Below are 25,082 nucleotides of genomic sequence, written 5' to 3' on the forward strand. Positions count from 1 at the left end.
GACAGTTTAAAAGATATTTTACAAATATTTATTACAAAAATATTTTTTTACAGTTCTACTGACTTTTTTTCACTCAGACGATTGAGTCAACGCTAATGCTAATTTTGAAGCGTGATAAAAATAAAACTGATTAAAATAACAAACTGGGGTAATGTCTAAATAAAATCAGTTATATAATCTTCACATTTCCGTTACGTTGTAAGTGAGAGACCTACAAACCGCTGCTCTCCACCTTTTATATCAAATTATAGCCTTGTTTTAATAGCATGAAATCACCTTTACTTTCACCCTTTACTATTGTTGACAGCGTATTAAACTGCAAATAGTTTGGTTTTGCCTGCGAGTGTGCATCGCTGCCGTACCATGTGACTCCCGTGTGGTCTGAAACAGGAAGCGGTGAGTGCGGCCGCTGAAGGCGAACAATGAAGAGTGAACAAGCAACGTCAAACCATCCATGAATGAAGGTCACGGAGCATTTACTGTACACCCATCGCTCAGTTGGAGAGGGAAATCAGCAATCTTGTATCCATTATGTAAAATTATCTATTAATAATTAGCCAAAAGAACATTTCAACAACAGAAAAAACGTGAAGAAAATAACAGGAAGTAGCGCAGAGTTGTCGAAAAGAATCCCAATGTTTAATATAATCATAACTCTTATATCTAACCCATAATAAGGTGTGTTAACTACGTTTAATAACCTATAATATGCACTTTAGCTTCATCATTCAAATGTTTCAGTTCAGGCAGGTCCAGTTCCATGGTTCATTTACCGTATTTTCCGGACTAGAAGTCGCACCTTTTTTCATAGTTTTGGCCGGGGTGCGACTTATACTCCAGAGCAACTTATATATGATATTATTCATTATTTTCACACTGGCAACCACAAGAGGGCGGTCTAGGCTCTAAGCGACGCAGAAGAAGAATCTGCACTTCCTCTATCTCTGGAGTTTGTGGAGTTGTTTAGAAGTGACACAGAGGAAGAAGAATTCAATGGATTTAGTGATTTGGGGTAAAACTGATGCTTTGGTAAACTTGTTAGCATGTTCATTATGCTATAGTTATCTGAATAACTGTTCATATGTTACGTTAACATACCAGACACTTACCACAGTTCTGTCTGTGCCTCATGTAGTTGAAGGTGTTAGCGTTAGCATACGTACACCTATTCACTATGTTCTCTCATCTGTTATTATTTTAAACCGTATTTCAAGATGAAATGTCTGTTCTTGGTCTTGGATTTTATCAAATAAATTTCCCCAAAAATGCGACTTATACTCCAGTGTGATCACTATCGTGATTACAAAACTCCTCACTAGCCTCCGAAAAGTGTGAAAAGTGCTTGATGCCTGGAATGCGTTAGGAAAGTGTGGGGAAACTTTGGGCCGCTGCAAACTGTTTAAAAATGAACTGTATTCCATGTTTTTAAGACGTAACAATCAGGTAAATCATAACGGTGGTGCGACACGTTCACACGGGTTGTGGACAGCGGTTGCGTCAGTGTGACTCACCCGCGAGCACAGGAAGTGGAGCAGAAGCGTTTGGACCTCATGAAGTTGTGGGCGTGGCCTCGTTTTCCACAGAACTGACAGTGCAGCACGGCGCGGTCCCGGGGAGGCGGCCCTGAAACAGAGACCCTGAAGTTATTGCCCTGAATTAATAAACTGATGGTGACTGGAAAGACACTCGCTGAAAGTAATCGGGACGTTCCAGTTGAGAGAAAAGCGTATTTTCCATCCACAAATGTCTCGACCCAAACGAAGCTGCTCTGCGGTTGGTCCAGTCTAGCATCTCTTGAGATTTGGGGGCCAGTCACGATCAAACAGCGGGAAATGGATTCTCAAGGAGTTATTACTCATTTAATATCTCTTACGGGTGAAGACTAAACATTTATTAATGTCGTCGATGTCTGACACGCCACATCATGAGTTTGAATTAATTATATTTGTCTTCTCACTTGTTGTGGTGGAGTTCTGGTCGTCTGGCTCTCCTCCCTCCTCCTCCTCCTCCGAGTCCGTCGAGTGCTCCGACTGCTTCCTGGTTTCCGCGGCGACCGGCAGTACCGCGGTCCCGTTGGTCCTGGTCACTTCCGGTGGTTTGGGAACCTGATCCGCGACCAGTAAAGATGACCGGTTCACCTGCCAAATCCAAACATTTATTTTACATTTATTCATTTAGTCAGATATCACGAGTTACAATGAATGCATGGGGATTTACACACACACACACACACACACACACACACACACACACACACAGTATTTATAGTTATGTAGTTATTCTGTTTTTTAAGAGCTGATATTACTAGATTCCAGATTGTTTTCTCTATAAATGTTTTATCCTCCTCCTGATGCCAAATCTATTAATTTCCATAAAGAGGCAATAATGTGTCTATTTCAAAATGCATCCTTCTACTGCTTTCATATCAGTAATTCACATTGTACATATTTAGTGTTGTTTATGTTGCTACGACAGGCGCTGAGGGGACATCGAAACACTGAACATGTCTAGTGAAGATGTAAAAACTCGAAACACAGTGAAGATTCATGGTCAACATGCGCATTAGGGTTGTCAAAAGTATCGATAATCGGATATTAATCAATACTCAAACTAGTATCGAAGCTAGATACTCATTTGAGCAAGTATCAATACTAAGGAAAATCACATAAAGGTAATTAAATGTGACCTTTGTGACAGCTTTAGAATGATCTTGAACTTGATCAGATCTAGACCACGAGGCAACATAAAGAAATTACTATTATTTTGTGTTTTAAAAAAAAGAACATTTCTATTTCCGTATTGAGCTTGTTCCTTAGTATTGAAATCGAGTTTGAAACGTTGTATTGTGACAACACTAATGCCCTGGAGAGGAAGACGGACTAAAGATGGAGGATTTCTGAATCATGCGTGAATGAAACAAAACACAACTCCAGGTCGAGTGTGTTTTTGACCACAACATTCAAACATGGTTAAAAGTATTGTATAGTTTAGGACCTTTGAGTCTCTTACTGGGAATGGCGTCAGCCCCTCCTGGATCACAAAGCCCTCCACCAGGTGAGTGAGCACCTGCTGTCCCTCTGGCCATGGTTTCGGCTCCCAGGGACACACCCCCGCTTGGTCGAAGCCCTCTCCTTCCTCCCCCTCCTCCTCCTCGTCCTCTGATTGGTTTAGAGTCTCCGGTTCTGTGCAGGTATTGTGGTTTTGGGCGTGGTTCTGGGCGTGGTTCTGGGTGTGGTTCAGGGCGTTGTTTTGGGCATTGTTCTGGGCGTGGTTCAAGGCGTGGTTCTGGGTATTGTTTTGGGCGTGGTCCTGGGCGTTGTTCAGGGCATGGTTCTGGACGTTGTTTTGGGCGTGGTCCTGGGCATTGTTCAGGGCGGGGATCTGGGTGTTGTTCAGGACGTTGTTTTGGACATGGTTTTGGGTGTTGTTTCGGGTGTAGTTCTGGGCGTGGTTTTGGGTGTCGTTTTGGGCGTAGTTCTGGGCGTTGTTTTGGGCGCGGTCCTGGGTGCTGTTCAGGGCGTGGCTCTGAGCATTGTTTTGGACGTGGTTCAGGGCGTGGCTCTGAGCGTTGTTTTGGGCGTGGTTCAGGGCGTGGCTCTGAGCGTTGTTTTGGACGTGGTTCGGGGCGTGGCTCGGAGCGTTGTTTTGGACGTGGTTCGGGGCGTGGCTCTGAGCGTTGTTTGGGGCGTGGTTCTGGGCGTGGCTCTGGTTGGTTTGGCTCGGTTTGTGGCTCAGGCTGAGGTCGGTGGGTCGGTCCGGAGGCTGAGGGGGGGGCAGAGCGGGCTCCGCCGCGGGGGAGACGAAGGGCGAGCACGGGGGGGACTGGGACGACAGACTGGACAGAGCTGCGGGACGAGAGACAAAGAGGAGAGACACGAGTAACAGTTACAAGAATGTTCTGAGCAAAACAAACCTGTGAGCCGTTTGTGTGGCCATTCATAAAGATTCTGATTACCGTATTTTCCGGACTATAAGTTGCACCTTTTTTCATAGTTTTGGCCGGAGTGCGACTTATATTTATACCTATACTTATACTCTGGAGCGACTTATATGTGATATTATTTGTTATTCATACTCCAGTGCGACTTATATGTGATATTATTTGTTATTCATACTCCAGTGCGACTTATATGTGATATTATTTGTTATTCATACTCCAGTGCGACTTATCTATGTTTTTTTCTTCTCTATTATGCATTTTTTGGCTGGTGCGACTTATACTCCGGAAAATACGTATTAATTTTGTGGGTGGGACTTTTGGATTCCTCAGCATCCACAAACATAACTCTTGTTAGCTGAATCAGTGACTGTGTATACTGTATCATTGTCCATCATTTATTTTCTGATTTGCCCCGTTACATTACAATCCAAAACAAAACATTGCATCTTGTGAATGGTGAAAGGTACTCAAAACGGGACATAAACAGGGAAGGGAAACCTATGAATGGATTACTACAAGTGCTATTTATTATTGAAAGAAATCAATCACACAATTAGAGGGAATTGGAGTAAAGTGAGAGGCTTTTTCAAAATTCTGCTTCTTTGTTTTTAAATGTCTTTTTTACATCAGGGACACAAAGTATCTGAAATATTACATACATTTGGGACACTACACATATTTTTTACAGATAAAACATAAAAGCAGCTACAAATTAAATGTATAATGTGTGGTGTACAGAAATTATGAGCCTGTGTTACTGTTGTCATGATACTAAAATTTCAAACTCGATTTCGATACCAGGGAATAAAATCAATACTCGATACCAATTTATAGCAAAAACACAACAGACTTTAATTTTCAAAGTAAGATGATAGTACTTTCTTTATGTTTCCATGAAGTGCATGGATTTTTAAATGAAAAGGATCAAACTTTGACTGTCCCACTTTACCCATTGTCCCACTTTACCCATCGTCCCACTTTACCCATAGTCCCACTTTATCCATTGTCCCACTTTACCCATTGTCCCACTTTACCAATTGTCCCACTTTACCCATCGTCCCACTTTACCCATTGTCCCACTTTACCCATTGCCCCACTTTACCAATTGTCCCACTTTACCCATCGTCCCACTTTACCCATTTTCCCACTTTACCCATTGTCCCACTTTACCCATTGTCCAACTTTACCAATTGTCCCACTTTACCCATCGTCCCACTTTACCCATTTTCCCACTTTACCCATTGTCCCACTTTACCCATTGTCCAACTTTACCCATTGTCCCAATTTACCCATCGTCCCACTTTACCCATCGTCCCACTTTACCCATCGTCCCACATTACCCATCGTCCCACTTTACCCATCGTCCCACGTTACCCATCGTCCCACTTTACCAATCGTCCCACTTTACCCATATTCACCCTAGTCAGTTTTCCTCAGTGGGAGTGGACAGCGGTGCCTTTACCTGATTGGTTGTCCGACTGCACAGAGAGGTTGTCGTCCTGATTGGTGGAATGCAGCTCGTTAAATCTGCTCGTGTGGCTCGGATTGGTCGCTACCTCTTGAACCGGGGAAGACACTGGAGCCGCTAACGGGACGAGACTCTGGCTTGGCCCTGCCCCCGCCGCCGCAGCCATTTGAGTTCTTACCGGGGACGGTGCGGAAACGGCCGTGGGACTCGCCTTTCTCGTCGGACTCGGGGAAGCTTTGAGCGGCGACGTCAGCGTGTTCGCCGCTGACATCCTCGGTTTTGGCTCGTTTTTACAGTCTTTCGCTTCATCGCGATTTAGCACTTTTTTCGATTGGTCCTCCATCGTGACGGCGGCCATTTTCTTGCCCTGTTCGTGCTTTTTGCCACTTTGCGATTGCTCTTCCGTGACGTCCATCGCGGCGCTGCTCACGCTTTCGTCCAGCCGAGGCTTTTTTGCCGCGATCACATCCTCTTTGTCAACAGCAGCTTTTGATTTGTCCTCTCTTTGGTCAACAGCTCCTACTTTAAAGTCTTTAGGTGCTTGTTTTGCGTCCTCGCTTTTGTCTTGTTTTAATTTCTCTTTCAGTGTGGTCGGCGAGGGCAGCAGCGAGCTCCTCTTCGCCAACGTCGGGCTGAGCGGAAGCATCGTCTTGCCGTCAGAGTGCGCCGCTAGCTTTTGCGGCGCGGCGTTGGCGTTCTGAAGTTGGCGACCCGACGACAGGGCGATGATTTGCAGTTGGCGCGCGGCGGACGGCGATCGCTCGAAACAGGGGGAGGCTGGAGGCGGCCCCGGCGAGAGCAGCGACTGGGTTTTGAGTCCGGAGATGGGCCGGTTTATGGAGGCGGGTCCGGAGGCGGGTCCGGAGGCGGGTCCGGAGGCGGGTCCGGAGGCGGGTCCGGAGGCAGGTCCGGAGGCGGCGGGTCCGGAGGCGGAGGCGGGCGGAGCGGCAGAGGCGATGGGGTGGAAGGGTTTGGGAGCTGGAGAGCGGTGGGCGTTCGGAGAGAGCAGCCTGGGTCTCAGAGGGACGGCTCGCACGGGGGAGTACAGGGCTGCGAGGGAGAGAGACATGTCAGAAACGTGTATCGAGTAACGTTAATAAGAGTACTATTACTTCAAAATAATACTGCTCAAGTAGAAGTAGAAGTACAAAGGAGTTCAAGAAATTTAGCGTCAAAAACGGATTAATGGAAAAGTAGTAGTAAGGGTTTGATCTAGACGTGACATTTGATTTGGAATTGAAAGTTAATGTATTTTAATTGAAAGCTAATGTAATTAAAGGACAAAACATTAATAACAATAAACAAAATATTCAAAGGTTATGCCAGAAAATGAGAAAAACATAATCATATCCGATTACGATTAAAACAACGTGCATGGATAGACGTACTTGGTGGCGGGACGGAGAGGTGGCGGCAGGCAGCGGTCGTCGCGGTGATGTTCTCGGTGTTTGCCGTGGTGACTGGGCGGGGCCTCAAGGGCGGGAAGAGGGCGGTCTGTGGGCGGGACAGTGGAGGGGGCGGGGCCACAGGGCTCGAAGTGGCCGAGGGCGGTTTGAGACGGAGCGAGGGAGGAATGCTGAGCGCTCCGGGCGGCCGCAGCGTCAGACTCTGGATCTGAACACGGAAGAAATACTTTGGTTATGGAAGGAAGTACTTTTTAGCTTCTCAGGTTAAGTTGGTTCATTGTCAAAAGCATTTGTGGAGTCAGGTTTTGCTTCATTCTTGCTTGTTTAAAGAACGTTGTTGCTGTTGGCTTTTCTATAAATACTTCTGAATATTTTACCTTGGTTTAATGCTGTACGTAAGAAAAACAGCTGGAAACAGTGGGCGTGTCCGTTTTAAATAACTCTAAAACTGAAGTTGGCAGTGAGCAAGATGTTTCACGGTGACGGTAACTTGAATAATACTATATTGGACCTTTAAACAGGTTTTGGTTAAATGTATGCACTCCGAAGAAGCAGAACATGAACTTAAAAGAGACATAATATGCTAAATTGATTGTTTATTGATGCATTAAGATAAGATAAGATATTCCTTTATTGTCCCACATGGGGAAATTTCATTGGTGCAACGCAGGTAGATACAGAGGTAGATACAGAAGAACAGATCACTTATAGGAAGTCTGAAAAACACTTTCAGTAGAAGATCTCCTATAAATAAATAAAAACTCCCATAGACAAATAAATAAATACCATTGCATGTGATCCCGACAGTAATTGCACATGAATATGTGTCACGACAGCACATAGATTGCACATGAATTTCACAGTAATTGCACATATGACAGAATTGCACATCAGTATTAGGTTAGGTCAGTATTGCGAGTGTTCAGTACTAACAGTGTTTGTTATAAAGTCTGACAGCAGCAGGAAGGAAAGACCTACGGAACCTTTCCTTCACACATCGAGGGTGGATCAGTCTCTCACTGAAGCTGCTCTCCAGAGCGGAGAGAGTGTCCTGCAGGGGGTGACACTCATGGTCCAGCATAGATGTGAATCTAGCCAGGACCCTCCTGTCCCCCACCTCCTGCACCGAGTCCAGAGCACAGCCCAGGACGGAGCTGGACTTCTTGATGGCTCTGTCCAGCCTCTTCCTCTCCCTCTCTGTGATACTGCTGCTCCAGCAGGTCACACCATACAGGAGGGCCGATGCCACCACAGAGTCGTAGAAGGTCTTCAGGAGTGGCCCTGTCACTCCAAAAGACCTGAGTCTCCTCAGGAGGTAGAGCCGACTCTGGCTCTTCCTGTACAGTGCGTCTGTGTTATGAGTCCAGTCCAGTTTGTGGTTCAGATGAACACCCAGGTACTTGTATGAGTCCACTCTCTCAATGTCCCGTCCCTGGATGTTCACTGGTGAGGGGGCAGTGGGGTGGCGTCTGCGGAAATCCACCACCATCTCCTTGGTCTTCCCCGCGTTGATGAGGAGGTGGTTCCGCTGACACCAGTCCACAAAGTCCTGCGCCAGTCCTCTGTACTCCGCGTCATCGTCGTCCGTGATGAGTCCGATGATGGCAGAGTCGTCAGAGAACTTCTGCAGGACACAGCTGTCCGTGTCATGTCTGATGTCTGCAGTGTAAAGGGTGAAGAGAAAGGGCGCGAGGACAGTGCCCTGGGGCGCCCCCACACTGCAGGTCCGAGTGTCAGACACACAGTTCCGGGCTCTCACAAACTGGGGTCGGTCTGTGAGGTAGTCCAGGATCCACTCTGCCAGGTCATACTCCACACCAGCTGTCTCCAGCTTGTCCCTCAGGAGCAGCGGCTGGATGGTGTTGAAGGCGCTGGAAAGATCGAAGAACAGAATCCTCACAGAGCTGCCAGGCTTTTCCAGGTGAGAGAGAGAACGGTGCAGCAAGGAGATGACGGCGTCCTCCACTCCGATGCCAGGCCGATATGCAAACTGCAGCGGGTCCATGGCTGAGCTCACGGTGGAGCGGAGGTGGTCCAGGACCAGCCGCTCCAGTGTCTTCATCAGGTAGGACGTGAGAGCCACTGGCCTGAAGCTGTTGAGGTCTTTGGGGCGCGGTGTCTTAGGCACAGGTACCAGACAGGAGGTCTTCCAGACCTGTGGTACCACCCTCAGCTTCAGGCTCATGTTGAAGACATGCTCCATAACTCCACACAGTTCATCTGCGCAGGACTTAAGGAGCCTGGGGCTGATGCCATCAGGTCCTGCTGCCTTCCTCACTTTAATCCTCTTCAGCTCACTCCTCACCTGTGCTGCTGTGACAGTCAGTGGTTGGCAGGGGGACCGTGTGCTGGGGGGATGGGTGAGTCCAGGCGAAGTGGGGAGCTGATGGTCCGGTGCAGATAAGCAAAGAGGAACAGATGCAGGGCATTGTCCAGCTGTGGAAGAGGGAGCATGCAGCTGTGCAGGGGGAGGGGCGGGTGACCGATCAAACCTCAAGAAGTGAGCATTTAAATCATTCACCCACTGTAGATCCCCCTCTGTCTGGGCAGGGGGGATTTTGAAGCCCGAGATGGTTTTCAGGCTTCTCCACACTCCCTGAATGTTCTTTTGCTGCAGCTGCTCCTCCATCCTCCTCTTGTAGCCGGCCTCAGCCTGCCTGATCTTCCTCCTCAGCTCCTTCTGCACAGTCCTCAGCTCCTCCTTGTTCCCTGACCTGAAGGCTCTCGTCTTCTCCTTCAGCAGAGCCTTCAGTTCACGGTTAATCCATGGCTTGTTGTTTGGAAAACACCGCACCGTCCGGGAGGGAACAATGTTCTCAAAACAGAAGTTGATGTAGTCCGTGATGCACTCTGTGATGGTGTTGATGTCCTCCCCATGTGGGTCATAAAGCTCAGTCCAGACAGTGGTGCTGAAGCAGTCCCTCAGAGCCTCCTCGCTCTCAGCAGACCACATCCTCACCTCACGGGACACCACAGGCTGCCTGCGCACGATGGGTTCATACACAGGCCTCAGATGTACAAGGTTGTGGTCCGAGCTGCCCAGGGGAGGGAGGGGGGAAGAAGAATAAGCCTCCTTGGTGTTGGCAAAAAACAAGTCCAATGTTCTATTGTTCCTGGTGGGGCAGGTAACATACTGGGTGTATGTTGGTAGAACAGAAGAGGGAGAAGCGTGGTTAAAGTCACCAGAGATGAGGAAGAGAGCCTGTGGATGCTGTGTTTGCAGCCTACAAGTGCAGGAGAGCAGTGCTTCACAAGCATCTTCATCATTGGCAGACGGGGCCACATAGACTGCGATCAAAATCACATGTGAGAACTCCCGGGGCAGATAATATGGCCTCATGCCAATAGCCAATAGTTCAATATCCCTGTTACATAGCTGCTCCTTCACTGTGGAGTGTTCGGGTTTGGACCAGCTCGTGTTCACATACACCGCCAGACCTCCACCTCTTTTCTTCCCGGGTTCTCTCGTTCTGTCTGCCCGCAGCAGATGAAAATTGTCCAAACCTACAATAGAGTCTGGCATTTCTGCTGTTAACCAGGTCTCTGTGAAAATCAAGACGCTGCTGTCCCTATAAATCCTCTGGGACCGCATGAGGCTCGCTATTTCCGTCATTTTATTTTGAAGGGACCTCACGTTACCCATGACTACGGCGGGAACCGACTTCCTGTTTGTCCCTCTCTTCTCTCGGAGTTTACGTCCAGCCCGTCTGCCTTGTTGCGTTTTCCTTAGGATGTCCGCCGGGATAACGTGACGATCTCCGGGTAAGACGACAGTTCTCCGCAGTTTCATTAGTTCTTCCTTTGTGTAAACGCGGTACGGTGCCGGGCGGGGGGCGGGGCCGGAGCCGGGGGACTCAGAGCCAAGACACATCGCAACGACACGACGAAAACACTCAATCCAGCCGAATAAAGTCAAAACAAGTTAATTTAAAGCGATTCCAGTGCGTGTCCCGATCGTTCGTGAAGTTCCTCTTTCATATAAACGTGTATATAAACGTGTACCGACGACACGCCGTACTTTAGCGCGGCCGGAGGGCGCGGGGGGCGGGGGGGGGGGGGGGGGGGGGGCGGGGGGGGGGGGGGGCTGGTGGGCTCGCTCGGAGCTAGCTCACGTCACAAAAACACAACGAACGCAACGAAAAACGCTCAAATCCAGCCGAAAAAAGTCAAAAACAGTTGAATTAAAAAACTATTCCAGCGCGTGTCCCTATCGTACAGTAAAATAGAAAAAATATACTAACTATATTTACAAAATATAGGAGATAAAGCACAATAAGTGTGAGAAAGAAGAGAGAGCGTTTACACCGGGCTGCCAGCTGTACAAGCGCCTTATGACGATTATTTCCCCGTTTACACACTCAAAGTTGTATTTTGAGTGATTTATGAGTGTGTTTTTTGAATTGTCCAGCATTCAAGACGCCATTGTGCTGAAAATTCCACCTTTTCTCGCTCCTACACCCCGACTGCACTTTATTTCATACATAAAAAAGCATAATATGTCTCCTTTAAGTGATGAACGGTACAAACGGCAGCTCACCTGGGCCGAGGCGGGAGTGGAGGAGACAGAGGAGGAGGAGGAAGAGGAGGGTCTCATAGCAGACGTGAGGATCAGCTTCAGAGGAGCACACCAAGACCAAGAGAGCAGAGGAAGACCAAACAGAGGAGAGAGGAAGACCAGACCGAGGAGAGAGGAAGACCAGACAGAGGAGAGAGGAAGACCAGACAGAGGAGAGAGGAAGACCAAACAGAGGCGAGAAGAAGACCAAACAGAGGAGAGGGTTAAAGAGCGAAGCAGCAACAGAAAAGGCGGCAAAGAGGGAGGAGCATAAGCTTTATCTTTTGTCTGCGTGTTTTAGAATTAGTTTCAGGTGGATATAAGTAATAACTGTAAATAACTCTATAGGGCGTTTACCGTTTTTGACAGAAAATACAAAATATCAGACAAATGCTGAATCTTATCGTTATTTGTTCGCTTCACGTTCATCTGATGGTTTAAAGTCCTTTCAACTGACAACAATCTCGTCTTTGGGGTTGAAAAATGGCATCGCGGGGGAAAAAAAGACACTTTTCTCTATTTATACTGACAGAGAAGACTTTAAACGTTGTGCCAGTTTTGGTTTCATGTGGATAGAACTCGTGATTACAACGATATTAACCATAAACCAGGTCAAAAACTGTAAATTCCTGTATAAAAACAGACCTGCCTCAAGCACAATGTTTAAGTTTAGAGAATCTGCAGTGGTCACGAGAACGCAACCCATTTTCAATTAATAATTCATTATAATCTAGAAATGCACAGAGCGATATTGATTTCAGGTAGTACAGCTCGATGAATACTTTAGAAACTGATACCCAAAAGACCCCAAAACGTCTTTAAGAACACAATAGATTTTCACATGTAAAAATACTGAAACGCTTAAGTGAATTCACCCTATCGCATGTAATTATGAAAATACGGTAATTAATTATATTTTCAAAATGTTCATAATTGAATGGCGAAGTAACTGAAATCACAATTATACATTTGATTAATTGTTCAGCCCTAATTTTAAGTATTTAATAATGTTTTAGTGGTAACAACAACTGTAATTGAAAAAATGCAAGATGAGGGAGGGATGGGACAGGGCTGTGCTTGGTTCCCCCTCTTGTTTGCTTTGTGCTTGGCCCCATCGATACAAGCACAGCAAAAATCTGTCTGTTTCATTGTCTATTTCTGGAGTTATCATATGATTGAAATGTCATATATACAGGTTCATCCGATTATTTGTTGATTTATTTCATAACGTAGAGGACGCCATCAATGACATATAGTTGAGCATACAAAAAATGAATGAAAAGGAGCAGAAAGAAGAGCAATCTTTTGTGTATGTCGTATTTAAAAAGGAAATTTGAGTGTTGGACATAAATGTAATCAAAAGAGATAATGTAATAATATATATTTAAATGGCGCGCAATCAGCAAATAGCAAAGACTGCAAGTTTTGACAAAGAAAATCATGAAAAAAATGGCAAACTATTGTGGCAAAGACAAAAAATGAAAGAGTTATTCTCAAGTGTGTCATAATTTGTCTTTCAAATGCAACAATTACTCTAATTATCTTATCTTAATTAACTGTTTTTGATGATCAGATTTCACTTGTGCATGTACACACACAGCAGAAATCAGAGGTAATTATTGAGTTATTTGATCATTCTAGTTCATTTGATCTAGTACATGATGATAGCGTTGCACGGTGAGGTTTGTGTACATGTGTCACCTGTTGTACTGACAGAATGGTGGGGAAAGTACGTGGTGTGCTTTTTTACCATCTGCGCTCGGAGCAGCACTTGGTCCTGCCCCGTCCCTCTGAGGCCTTTCCCCATGAGCAGAGTCTGTTGGGAGACTCTATGTCGAACAGGTGCTGCGTTCTGATTGGCCCGAGCCAGCCCAGGTGAACCCACGGGTAGAGACTGAGCCCCCTGCGACAGAACGAGAGAGAGAAGAAGAAGAGACAAAACAGAGAGAGAAGCAGAGCAAGAAGAAGGGATTACGTCAAGTAGGGCTGGGCCATATTGACAAAATGAATATCTCGATCACTTTTGGAGTATCCTGATAACGATTTTTATGTCAATCCAACAGAAATATGTCAAAACATGTCTTTAAACGTATTAGTTGAGGTTTAATTCTCAGACAAAAGTCAAAGAAATCACAAAAGTGCAGAAATATATCCTTTTGGGCTGCAGCTAACGATTAGTCTACCGATTATTCTTTCGATGAATGCAAAAGTCACGAGATGAAAAGACTTTTAATGAATTTGACCCAGATAAAATTCATAAAAAACAATTTAATCTGCTCTAAAGCAACAGGATCGGTGCACATTTATAGACTTAAGAGTGTTGTCAACAAATACCATAATTGTATACCGTATTTTCCGGAGTATAAGTCGCACCAGCCCTAAAAATGCATAATAGAGAAGAAAAAAACATTTATAAGTCGCACTGGAGTATGAAATGCGGTTGCAAGTGTGAAAATAAAAAACAATATCACATATAAGTGACTCCGGAGTATAAGTAGTCGCACACCGGCCAAAACTACGAAAAAAGGTGCGACTTATAGTCCGGAAAATACGGTACATTGTCCACGTCATTTTCAGGCAATTGCAGCTCAATTTGAGTCATAAAACTTATTTTTCTCAGCTCATGTTTTGGAACCTATGTATAGACTAGCTAATGTTTATTTGATTACTAAATTAGTTCAATAATCGATTAGTTGCGATGAATCAATTATCATTTTGCGGACCTAATCACCTTATAACCTTATTTGAAGGTTTACAACTCCACTTTATTTTTAATCAGCTTTTTTTGGTCGCATTTTACATATTTTTCCTCGACAAACAACAAAATATCCTGTCATGTTCTTCATAAGAACTGCAAATCCTGAAGTTTCGGTCCGTACAAACACGTCAAACACGTGTGATTCTTGCATTAGTTTGTCCGTTCATATTCCAGTCTGTTTAACTCTCCTGGACGCGTGTAAATGTGAATAAAATGTGAAAAGCAATACAAAAATTCGCAATAAGATAATTTTCCCAACTTGTGCATCCCTAATTTTCCCTATAAACTATAAACTCACTATTCAAATTTTACATATGATCAAAGCAACATTCACTAAATCATCTGAATTTCACCAACACTTACTTGGAATAATTTCAGATTTTAAAAAGAAAAGCAGATATTTGAGTGGTCTATACAAACACATTTTCACTGATTGATGCATGATATTAAAAAGCACCGTAATTGCACCGTTAGTGACATAGTATTGTTACACATATAAAAGGACATGGACCAGGAAGTGAATGTGGTGAGCGTTCAAACAGTGGAAACCAAACCATTATTCCTCTATCGTTCACCATCACTGCGTTTCACCACAGGAGCCGTGAGTGTGTGCAGGGGCCGACTGCAGACACAACTGCTGTTTGTGGAGGAAACTGTGGCGGCGAAAAAATGCAGCCATTGTCATTTGCGATTTGCTAATTGCGTCTATTGAAATTGCTATTTTGATTCTATTGTGATGAATCGTCCAGCCCTATGTATAGAAACTGATTACCTAAAGTTAAGTCATTGTTTACAAGAATATTGGTTACATAGCTGAAGGAAATGGAAGCGTTTAAAGAGTTGAAGACGTCTTGCAAGTGACAGACTAAAGGGAGGAGATAAATAAACTGAAGCAACACAAGCCAGCTGTGTGCTGTACGCAGCAGTTAAAGCTGGTGTTCCTGAGTTTCACACAGCTAAAGGAGGAGGTCAATCTTTTTATAACTACATTTTTGCTCTTACTAACCCTCTGGCACAATGTTAATAACAACAGGCATTCAGTTTAGGCCTGTGCACAGTTTTAGACCAGCCTTTGAGGAGGGTCACCCAAGCATAGCCAATCTTTATTACGATTAGTAGTTTATTTAAAAAGGACAGAACAGAGAGCATTGCCACATATCAAATCAGACTGCAGACAGTGTTCAGCGGGCCCATTTTTGTCACAAAGTCCTGATTTTACAGTATACTCTTTGAGGGAAAACACAAGTTGTACTCATTTACATTTAAAAAAACAGGTAATCCAACTGTAAGTCTATTGCTCTGCTCTAAGGTGTGAACAGACGATGTCCTAATGGTATGTAACTCTGACTAGCCCCATTGTTTCCTCTGTGTGGTTTGAGTTTGAGGTTTTCAGGTGTAAGTGTTAGGTTGTATCTCAGCGCGCTCTCTGACTCATCTCTCAAGGCCATCGCTTCTCCACCGCCCGGATCGGAACTTCACTGTTCGCAACGGCCTTGAGAGCGTTCTCTGTCACGAGAACGGAAGAAGCGACTTGGATAAGAGGCAAAACATCTGCCCTCACTCGACAGAATTCAATTATCTTTAGCAAAGCAACCTATAAGCTGATGGTTTACCAAGACATGACTCGAATCATATTTTTACAGACAGAATGAACATATTGACATTACTCAAGGTTTATACTTCTGCTAGGGATGGGTCTATATCCGTTCTGATATCGGAGAGGGAGCAATGTTTGTTTCTAGTCTTTTCATGTGTCACTCCCAATTTGTCCTCCATGCATCAGTGAGTTACAGTGGAAATACAAGTGCAAAAAGGCTCAAATATGGCACAAATTAATGTATGTCTTGTCTGTTTTATTTTATTTTAAGTTAAAAGTTAATATTTGAAGTTTACTATAAATTTGTGGGCCTTGCTATGGATTTTTAAATTATTGGTCACAACAAATCTTGGATATCGGCCACGACAGCAAAACAATTATCAGTATTGGCTCAAAAAAGAAATCCATGTCAAACCATCCCTATTTTCTGCTTTTCTGATAACACAAGTATGTAATAATACAATAGACCTGCTTGTTTCTCATGAATTAGCTCAAAAACTATGTGGAAATGATAAAAGAACACTTCAACACTTTACTTATGACTAAAGGGGCTTTTGGACCAGTCATTTGACCAGGTCCTTTCAAAATAAAAGCTCTTGTTTTGAATAACTAGAACCAGATATAAAACAGACATTCACTTTGTCACTATTCTTATTTAAAATACCTTATACATCTTGTTATATTTATTATTCGTTGTTTTTTGCTGCACCATATCGCTGAAGCACATTCCTTGTTTGTGGATTTTGTTCCGTGACAAAAGCATCAAATTAGTTCTAACTCTGTTTAATTGTACAGCCACAGCCTAAAGACATTGTCAAGCCACGTGAACCTGTCACAGTAACACATTTTGAACTGTGATATGTTGCTATTTGCTACAGAAACGATCATGAAAAAACAATAACCGAAAGCGGGAACTGTAAACCTTCTATAAACATAAAACATCTAGAAAAAAACATGCGCTTCAGCAAATAAATAGCAGAATGAATTAATACGTATTTGACTGCCAACATCGCAAATCTATAAATTCCCCACTCATGCAAAGAAAATATACAAACAATAAACATAAAGCCTCCAAAAATATCATTCCATGACCAGACCAACGTCACATGACCTCTCTGGGTGGAGTGTCACTGTGGGTTCTCTCCGGGTTCTGCAGCTTCACATGTGTGAGGTGAACCTGCCCATGTGAGTGAATGTGTCTCTGTCTCTGTGTTGACCCTGTGACGAGCCACTGTCCAGGATGTGCCCCGCCTAAGGCCCAAAGTCACTGGGATAAGCTCCAGTCACCTGCGTCACCCCCAACGGGATCAAGCAGTGGAAAATGTATTTATTGAACAAAAAGTAAGTATCGGGACAGGACTACTACTACTACTAGTACTACTACTAGTACTACTACTAGTACTAACACTACTACTAGTACTAGTACTAACACTACTACTACTACTAGTACTACTACTACTGCAACTAACACTACTACTACTAGTACTAACACTACTACTAGTACTAGTACTAACACTACTACTACTACTAGTACTACTACTACTGCAACTAACACTACTACTACTAGTACTAACACTACTAGGCAAGGCAAGGCAAGTTTATTTGTAGAGCACATTTCATACACAAGGCAATTCAAAGTGCTTCACACAGCAGGAAAAATGCATTCAAATCACAAAGAAATTACAGAAATACAATAAAATTAACTAAATTAAAAATTATCAATCCAACTGATTTTCGAAACTAATAAAATCACAAATAAAAGAGAAGAGTGCAAAGAAAAAATCCTTTCAGTCATATGCGCAGCTAAACAAAACTGTTTTTAGCTTAGATTTGAACATTGTCAGAGTAGAAGCCTGTCTCACATCTTCAGGAAGACTGTTCCAGATTTTAGCTGCATAAAACTGAAACCCAGATTCCCCATGTTTTGTCCTGACTCTGGGCACCAGCAGGAGGCCGGTCCCTGAGGTCCTCAGAGTCCGAGATGGTTCATATGGCACTAACATATCCAAGATGTACTTTGGTGCTAAGCCATGGAGAGACTTGTACACAAGCAGAGCTGCTTTAAAGTCTATTCTCTGAGCCACAGGAGCCAGTGCAGAGACCTGAGAACAGGACTAATGTGATCATACTTCCTGGTTCTGGTCAGGACCCGAGCAGCAGCGTTCTGGATGTACTGCTGCTGTTTTACAACTCGTTTGGAGAGGCCAGTGAGCAGGCCGTTACAGTAGTCTAATCTACTGGAGACAAACGCGTTGATAAGTCTCTCTAAATCTGGTTTTGACAGTATATTTTTGATTTTGGCAATGTTTTTTAGATGGTAAAAAGCTGCTGATGTTATTGATTTGACGTGGCTATTAAAGTTCAAGTCTGAGTCCATTATTACCCCCAGATTTCTAATTTGGGTTGTAGGTTTTAGAGCGAGACTCTGGAGGTGACCGCTAACACTTTCTCTTTGTTTCTGTGGTCCAAAAACGATTATTTCAGTCTTGTCTGAGTTCAGCTGGAGAAAGTTGTTTTGCATCCACAAACTGATCTGTTGGATGCAGTGACAGAGTGAATCTACTGGTCCATAGTCACCTGCCGATAGTGAAACATAGATCTGAGTGTTGTCTGCATAATTGTGATAGGACACATTTTCACTGCGTATCAACTGACCCAACGGCAGCATGTAGAGGTTGAACAGAAGGGGACCCAGGACTGACCCTTGGGGCACTCCACAGGTCAGGGTCATGTGGTCTGAGACACAGCTACCAATTTCAACAAAGTACTTCCTGTCTTCCAGATAGGACCTTAACCAGTTTAGGGCAGTGCCAGTGATGCCCACCCAGTCCTCTAGTCTCTGTAAGAGGATCCCATGATCGACAGTGTCAAAAGCAGCACTCAGATCTAACAGAATTAAGACTGAGGCTTTGCCCGTGTCAGTGTTCAGGCGGATGTCATTTGTCACCTTGACAAGAGCAGTCTCAGTGCTGTGATGAGGTCTAAAACCTGACTGAAAAACATCAAATGAGTTGTTTATTAAGAGGAAATCTGTGAGCTGTTGGTAAACAACCTTTTCAAGGACTTTGCCCCAAAATGGTAGATTAGAGATGGGCCGGTAATGACTCAGTACTGCGGCATCAAGACTGCTCTTCTTTAGGAGAGGCTTTATGACCGCAGTTTTCAAAGACATTGGGAATGTTCCAGATTGAAGCGACATGTTAACTATGTGAGTGAATGGTGCTAACAAACTGTTCAGCACAGACTTTAGAAATTTGGTGGGTAACACATCAAGGCAGCATGTAGATGAACTCAGACTGGTGATGATCTCATGGACAGTTTTGTCAGTTACTGGTGCAAAGTGAGTTAGCTCTAAGTGTCTTGGTGGTTTTAGGGTAATTTTTTGCATTGTGGGATTTATAGCATTTTTAATGCCCTGAACTTTGTCATTAAAGAATAATGCAAACTCATTACACTTGGATGTGGAAATGAGTTCTAACGGCAGCTGAGCTGGAGGGTTTGTTAATCTGTTTACTGTGGCAAACAGGACACGCGAGTTGTTACTGCAGCTTCCAATTATTTCAGAAAAATATCTTTCCCTAGTTCTACATAAGATTAGGTTGTACATGTTCAGCTTTTCTTTGTAAATCTCTTTTTGAACCTGGAGCTTTGACTTGCGCCATTTCCGTTCGGCCCTGCGGCACTCCCTTTTCTGTGCCCTGACCGAATCATCATTTCTCCACGGCGCCTTCTGCTTATTTTTAACCATTTTAGCCTTTATAGGGGCGATGGTAGTACTAACACTACTACTAGTACTACTACTACTACTATTACTACTATTACTACTACTACTACTATTACTATTACTACTACTAACACTACTAACACTACTACTATTACTACTTGTACTACTACTATTACTACTACTACTTCTAACACTACTACCATTACTACTACTTCTAACACTACTACTATTACTATTACTACTACTACTAACACTACTACTACTACTATTACTACTACTACTACTACTACTAACACTACTAGTACTAACACTAGTACTAGTACTAACACTACTACTAGTACTACTACTACTGCAACTAACACTACTACTACTAGTACTAACACTACTACTAGTACTAGTACTAACACTACTACTACTACTACTATTACTACTATTACTACTATTTCTACTACTAACACGACTACTACTACTATTACTACTAGTACTACTACTATTACTACTACTAACACTCCTACTATTACTACTACTACTACTACTATTACTACTACTAACACTACTACTACCACTACTACTACTACTATTACTACTATTACTACTACTACTACTATTACTTCTACTAACACTACTACTATTACTCTACTACTAACACTACTACTACTACTACTATTACTACTACTACTACAACTAACACTACTACTACTAGTACTAACACTACTACTAGTACTAGTACTAACACTACTACTACTACTAGTACTACTACTAGTACTACTACTACTGCAACTAACACTACTACTACTAGTACTAACACTACTACTAGTACTAACACTACTACTACTACTATTACTACTATTACTACTACTAACACTACTACTACTACTACTACCATTACTACTATTACTACTACTACTACTACTACTAACACTACTACTAGTACTAGTACTAACACTACTACTACTACTAGTACTACTACTAGTACTACTACTACTACTACTAACACTACTACTACTAATACTATTTGTACTATTATTACTACTACTACTACTACTACACACGCAGCACTTGCACATCAAAAAGTTGCCAGACATAACTAAAGTCTCACCTGTCGCCCCGGAGGACTCGCCGGCGTGTGGAAAGGCGTTATCAGAGTAGAGGTCGTCGTGGCGACCGTCTTCGCGCTGCCATTGGTCAAGGAGCTGGATGTCTTGGTCACTAAGGAAGGAGTCGTCGTCGCAGAAGCAGTGGAAGAGTTTGCGATGGACGTCGCGGCAGCAGCTGTGGCAGAGCCGGCGTTTGGGGCGTGTGTCTTGGCCGGCGAGGGCAGAATGGGCCGTGCGTAGGTGCGTAGGGCAGGTGTGGCCGTGGAGGTGAGTTTGGGCGGGGCGGGGACCAGCAGGTGAGGAGAGGTGGGCGTGGCGGTCTTGGTGACGTGTGCGGAGGCGGCGAGAGAGGGCGCCGGGGTGAGGGGCGGCGGGGGGGAGCAGGTGATGGGCGTCAGCAGGGCCGCGCTGCTGCCGCTACTGCTGCTGTCCAAGAGCAGAGGGTTCGGCGTGAGACGAGGGGGCGTTGGGGTCACCGTGGCGGGGGCGGGGCCAGAGGAGGAAGGGACGGGGTCAGAAGGGGTGGTTTGGCTGCCATTGGATGATTCTCGGGTCTCTGATTGGCTCTGACGGACTCCGGTCTCCCGCTCCATGCTTCAACCGGTTTGGGATCTGCAACATTGTTTTAAAGCAGACATATTATTAATCAACTTTGGTATGTTTTATCATTTATTAGTTCATTCAAAGTTGTATTTTGGTTGATTTGACCTGCAACTGCGGCTGGAGTGCTCAGAGAATTCCTGCTTTCACCTACCCCCTATCCCCGCCCACATCCCTGTAACTAACTACTCTGGAACAGCCTCTGCACGTTAGATCTGTAGAGACACTGGAGAAGTTTAAATCTACCTTTTCTCTCTGAACTGAGCTGAATCCTTATTTTTATTAACTTTATGTGTAATTGTAACTGATTGTATTTTGTCTGTACAGTACTTTGGACTTTAAAGTTGTAAGTACGCTTTAAAAACAAACTTTAACATTGACCATAATGTTGTTTATGCTGAACAAAATGGAAAATGATGATCTACTTCTGTAAATAATGTTGTCTCAGGTAATTATTCAAGCTAGAGCTGCACAACTGGAATTGCGATTTATTTATTCTAATTATGGATTGTGAAATGCGATAATGTAGGCCGAATTATTTATATTTTTGTTCCTTTACTTTTTTGTGTGGGTCCTTTCTGAGTGTTTTTTACAGTTTCCTACTTTGGACTAAAAGCTAAAAACAGTATTTATTGAGCTGTCCATCCATTTCTATGCATGCATCATCTGTTAATGTCTTGGTCGTGCTAAAAGTATTGCATTAAACATGACTGGACCATAGTATGATTGACAAAACTGCAGAAACCTTGCTTTACACTCTGCCCTGCACGTTTTGAGGTACATTTTTATTATAGATACACACTTGATATAATTGTTCACCTCCAAAACAAACGGCTGTGACGTCCACGTCTAGATGGGCTCATGCAAACAAACCCATTACACTTAAGCACAGGTATTTGCCTACATCCTCTACTGATTTAAATACAGCCTTATAAAAGTTGGGGCTTGACTGAGCAGTGTCATTTCCCCTCACAGCTCCACAACGTAAACACCTGGGCCATTCCCCGTGCCGCGTGCGTTCCCCGCGTTACCTTTATGCACCTGTAATAAGCACCTGTAATAACGCGCTGTGGCTAAAGTAGGGCCAGAACCCGCTGTTCCGTTTACGCGTGTGATGCCCGGGCCGGACACGAGCCGCGTCCCCAGCAGCAGGTGCGGGTCGGGGACGGATGTTGGTATCTGGTGAATCCGGGGGGCAATCCCTCTCTTAACCGCGCGCCAGCTTATGCACGGCGGCGGCAGCGCACATATACAGCGGCACGCGCGGGGAGAGAAACGGCGCGGACGGGGCCTCCGCGGAGTCCGGTGATGCCGACACAGCGGCCGGGGCAGAGCAGCACCGTTGGACCCCGCGTTGCGTTGCGTGGACGTACCTGCGCGTCAAAAAAGGGGGCCTCGTGTGTGCTCTCCGCCGTTTTCAGTCCCGCCGCCGTGCGCCGTCCGACGCGGGCCGCATCGTGTCTGGCCGACGGTGTCCGCTGCTGCGTGCTGATGAGCGGGTCTCGGTGGTGTTCCGCGGCGGGGTCGACGCGCACATCGCAGGCAGCTAAACGGAATGGGCGTGTTTGTGCGCCCGCGTTTGACTTCCTCGTCTGACGGCGCTCGCGAGTGCGCGTCACCGCTGAACCCGCACAACACACGGTCTCTTCTCTCCCCCCCGCGGGAAGAGCGTCCCCAGCGCCCGCGCCGCGACCACCCGCAAAGCAGAGCCCCGAAACGCGGAGCCCCCGAGGCGGACACGGGTCGACGCGGGGATCACCAAAGAGGCCCGGGGTCTGTCTGTCGCCCCCCGCGGAAACCCGAGTGCCCGCGTCCGCGTTCGCCTGTCGCTGGGGCCGGCGGTTGATGTAGCGGCGCCGCGGAGAGACGGTGCCCGGCTGTTGGCCACTGCGCGGCGGCTGCCTGGGCCCGGAGAGTCCGCTGCTGCTGCCCGGAGGAGAGGCAGGAGACGCGGCGACAGAGGAGACAGCACCACTCAGAGCTCTGGAGGACCGAGTCAGAGCAGATGAGAAGCCTGGGTTTAATTTGCACGGCTGAAAATGCTGAGTAATAAGCGTGTTATAAGCGTGACGCACTCAACTAAGCGCCACGTTTCTCCAATTGGCTGCATCAAAGTCAATTGCAATCTTCCAAATGCAGGTCTCATCTGCCTAATTAGGTTTTATTTATTTTATTAATAGGCTGTACTTTCACTATAGCAGCCACAGCTAGACCATACACAAGACATGTGATTCAGATGAAACTAAACTATAAGTAAACAATAGCCTAATAGACCCAAAATATTGATACAGTTAAAAAGAGAAAATACTATATACTATACTTTCATTAAGATACAATCTGCTCGAGTTCTGTCATCCTTTATTTCAGTATGTTAAATCTACAGAAAAATGTTACAAATTAATATATTATATTGGGACATTAAGTGCAAGACAGATATACAGACAATATATATGCTTTTAATCAGAATCTCTGATTCTGATTATTGATGTTGTAGATTTTCCATGACATGACATGACAATGTTGACAAAATCATAGAGCTTTTTTCATCTAAATAAATAAATAGGTCTAATAATATTAATTTCCACCCATAAAATGACACTGTTTTATACTATTGTCCCATAACCTTTGAATTTCCTACCCGGGAATTACACCACTTTTGAAAACAATTAAATAATTGATAAACCAGAATCATGGCACAAATTGTTATAGACTAATATTGTTTTCAACCTCTGTACCTCTGCTGGTCAGAAACAATCAGTGTTGTTACAATTGATGGGATGGAACATAAAATGGTTTGTTACGCGGACGAACAAAAACTATAAATAAACACAAACAGGTGAACCCTCCACATATTGCATCTTTAACAACGTTCAGGATTCAAACAGACGGACCAATTTAAACCAGGTACAGACAGGGTTCATGCTAATAAGTAGTAAATCAAAACTACTGTTTTGATTTAGTCCTAATTAAATTAATAAATTAGGACTAAACCAAGCACAATCATGGGATCACAAGAACTAAAAGTGTGTTAAAATGTTATTGTTATCGGCTCCTAAGCCGATAACAATATCGAATAAGGAAAGTTTGTTTTGTTTTGTTAAAATTTGTTTCATTGCCGTGGAGCAAAAATGATCAAACAAGACAAACTTTTGCAACATAAGCATTTTTGTGGAGCCCCTAAAATGAGACTAAACCTGGAACTAAAACAAGACTAGAAAATGAACAAAACCAAGTCTTCATCATTAAACTGGGCTCAAAACACCCAAGTTTGGATTCTGTCCTATAGATCCAAGACAAAATACTGAGGACTGGACATTACAGAACGTTAGAGTCACACACAAACAGGCCGATCTCCAGTGTTGTGCCTGAACGCGTTCATTGAACGAAAGTTCATGAACGCGTTCATAATTTTGGTGAACGTGAACTGAACGAACGGTTTTACTGCTGAGGAACGATAATATGAATGCAATCTTTCTGGTGTCTGTGAACGGCACGTTCATTCTTTTTAATTTCGTTCAATAAAGTGTCAGATTTCTAGAGACTTCCAGGCGAAAAACACACCGTTATGTTGCCCAACCAGATCCTATGTCTGGCAAGTGTTACTCTGAAGTTGTAGAGGCGATAGCAGAGACAGAGATTTTGAGTGTCACACCACACACATCAAAACAAAAATCAGCATGGACGCGACAGCAACAGAGCAGCAGGAGTCGCCCTACGACCAGTTATGTGAGTTTTATGATAAGGTCATAACCCTAACCTTAACCCTAACCTTAACCCTAACCCTAACCCTAACCTTAACCCGGCGCGGTCTAAAACGGCGCTAAAACGCGGTCAAATAGCGGCGCAGTTTCAGGAGCCGCGGCGCGCGGCCAGCACAAAAATAACATGGCAGTTTCGGCCGCGCGCCGCGGCTCTGCAGACTCCCTTAAAGTAAATA

At 44.5% G+C, this 25,082-nt stretch overlaps 2 protein-coding genes across 4 annotated transcripts in view; one reads left to right on the forward strand and one right to left on the reverse strand.

Moving 5' to 3' along the window:
• LOC140364369 (uncharacterized) overlaps positions 1-23,146 on the reverse strand; it is a 32,887-nt gene extending 9,741 nt beyond the window's left edge. The window contains exons 1-9 of one of the 3 annotated variants that reach the window (XM_072450467.1): positions 22,519-23,146; positions 20,548-21,157; positions 13,120-13,272; positions 11,352-11,426; positions 6,797-7,022; positions 5,403-6,458; positions 3,010-3,845; positions 1,958-2,138; positions 1,512-1,623 (exon numbers count right to left, since the gene is read on the reverse strand). In XM_072450467.1, coding sequence (XP_072306568.1) covers positions 1,512-1,623; positions 1,958-2,138; positions 3,010-3,845; positions 5,403-6,458; positions 6,797-7,022; positions 11,352-11,426; positions 13,120-13,272; positions 20,548-21,138 — 3,230 coding nt within the window. In that variant the 5' untranslated portion in view covers positions 21,139-21,157; positions 22,519-23,146. Of the gene's footprint in view, positions 1-1,511; positions 1,624-1,957; positions 2,139-2,994; positions 3,846-5,402; positions 6,459-6,796; positions 7,023-11,351; positions 11,427-13,119; positions 13,273-20,547; positions 21,158-22,518 lie in introns of all 3 variants that reach the window. The other 2 variants (XM_072450466.1, XM_072450468.1) reach the window with 2 other exon arrangements.
• The window catches only part of LOC140364375 (eukaryotic translation initiation factor 5A-1-like), a 143,776-nt gene that overhangs the window by 59,961 nt on the left and 58,733 nt on the right, over positions 1-25,082 (forward strand). The gene's annotated exons all lie outside the window — the stretch shown is intronic.

Source organism: Eucyclogobius newberryi, unplaced genomic scaffold (genome assembly GCF_026437365.1).
Source record: "Eucyclogobius newberryi isolate DKJ021-1_F unplaced genomic scaffold, fEucNew1.0.hap1 SCAF_18, whole genome shotgun sequence".
NCBI classification, from domain to species: domain Eukaryota; kingdom Metazoa; phylum Chordata; class Actinopteri; order Gobiiformes; family Gobiidae; genus Eucyclogobius; species Eucyclogobius newberryi.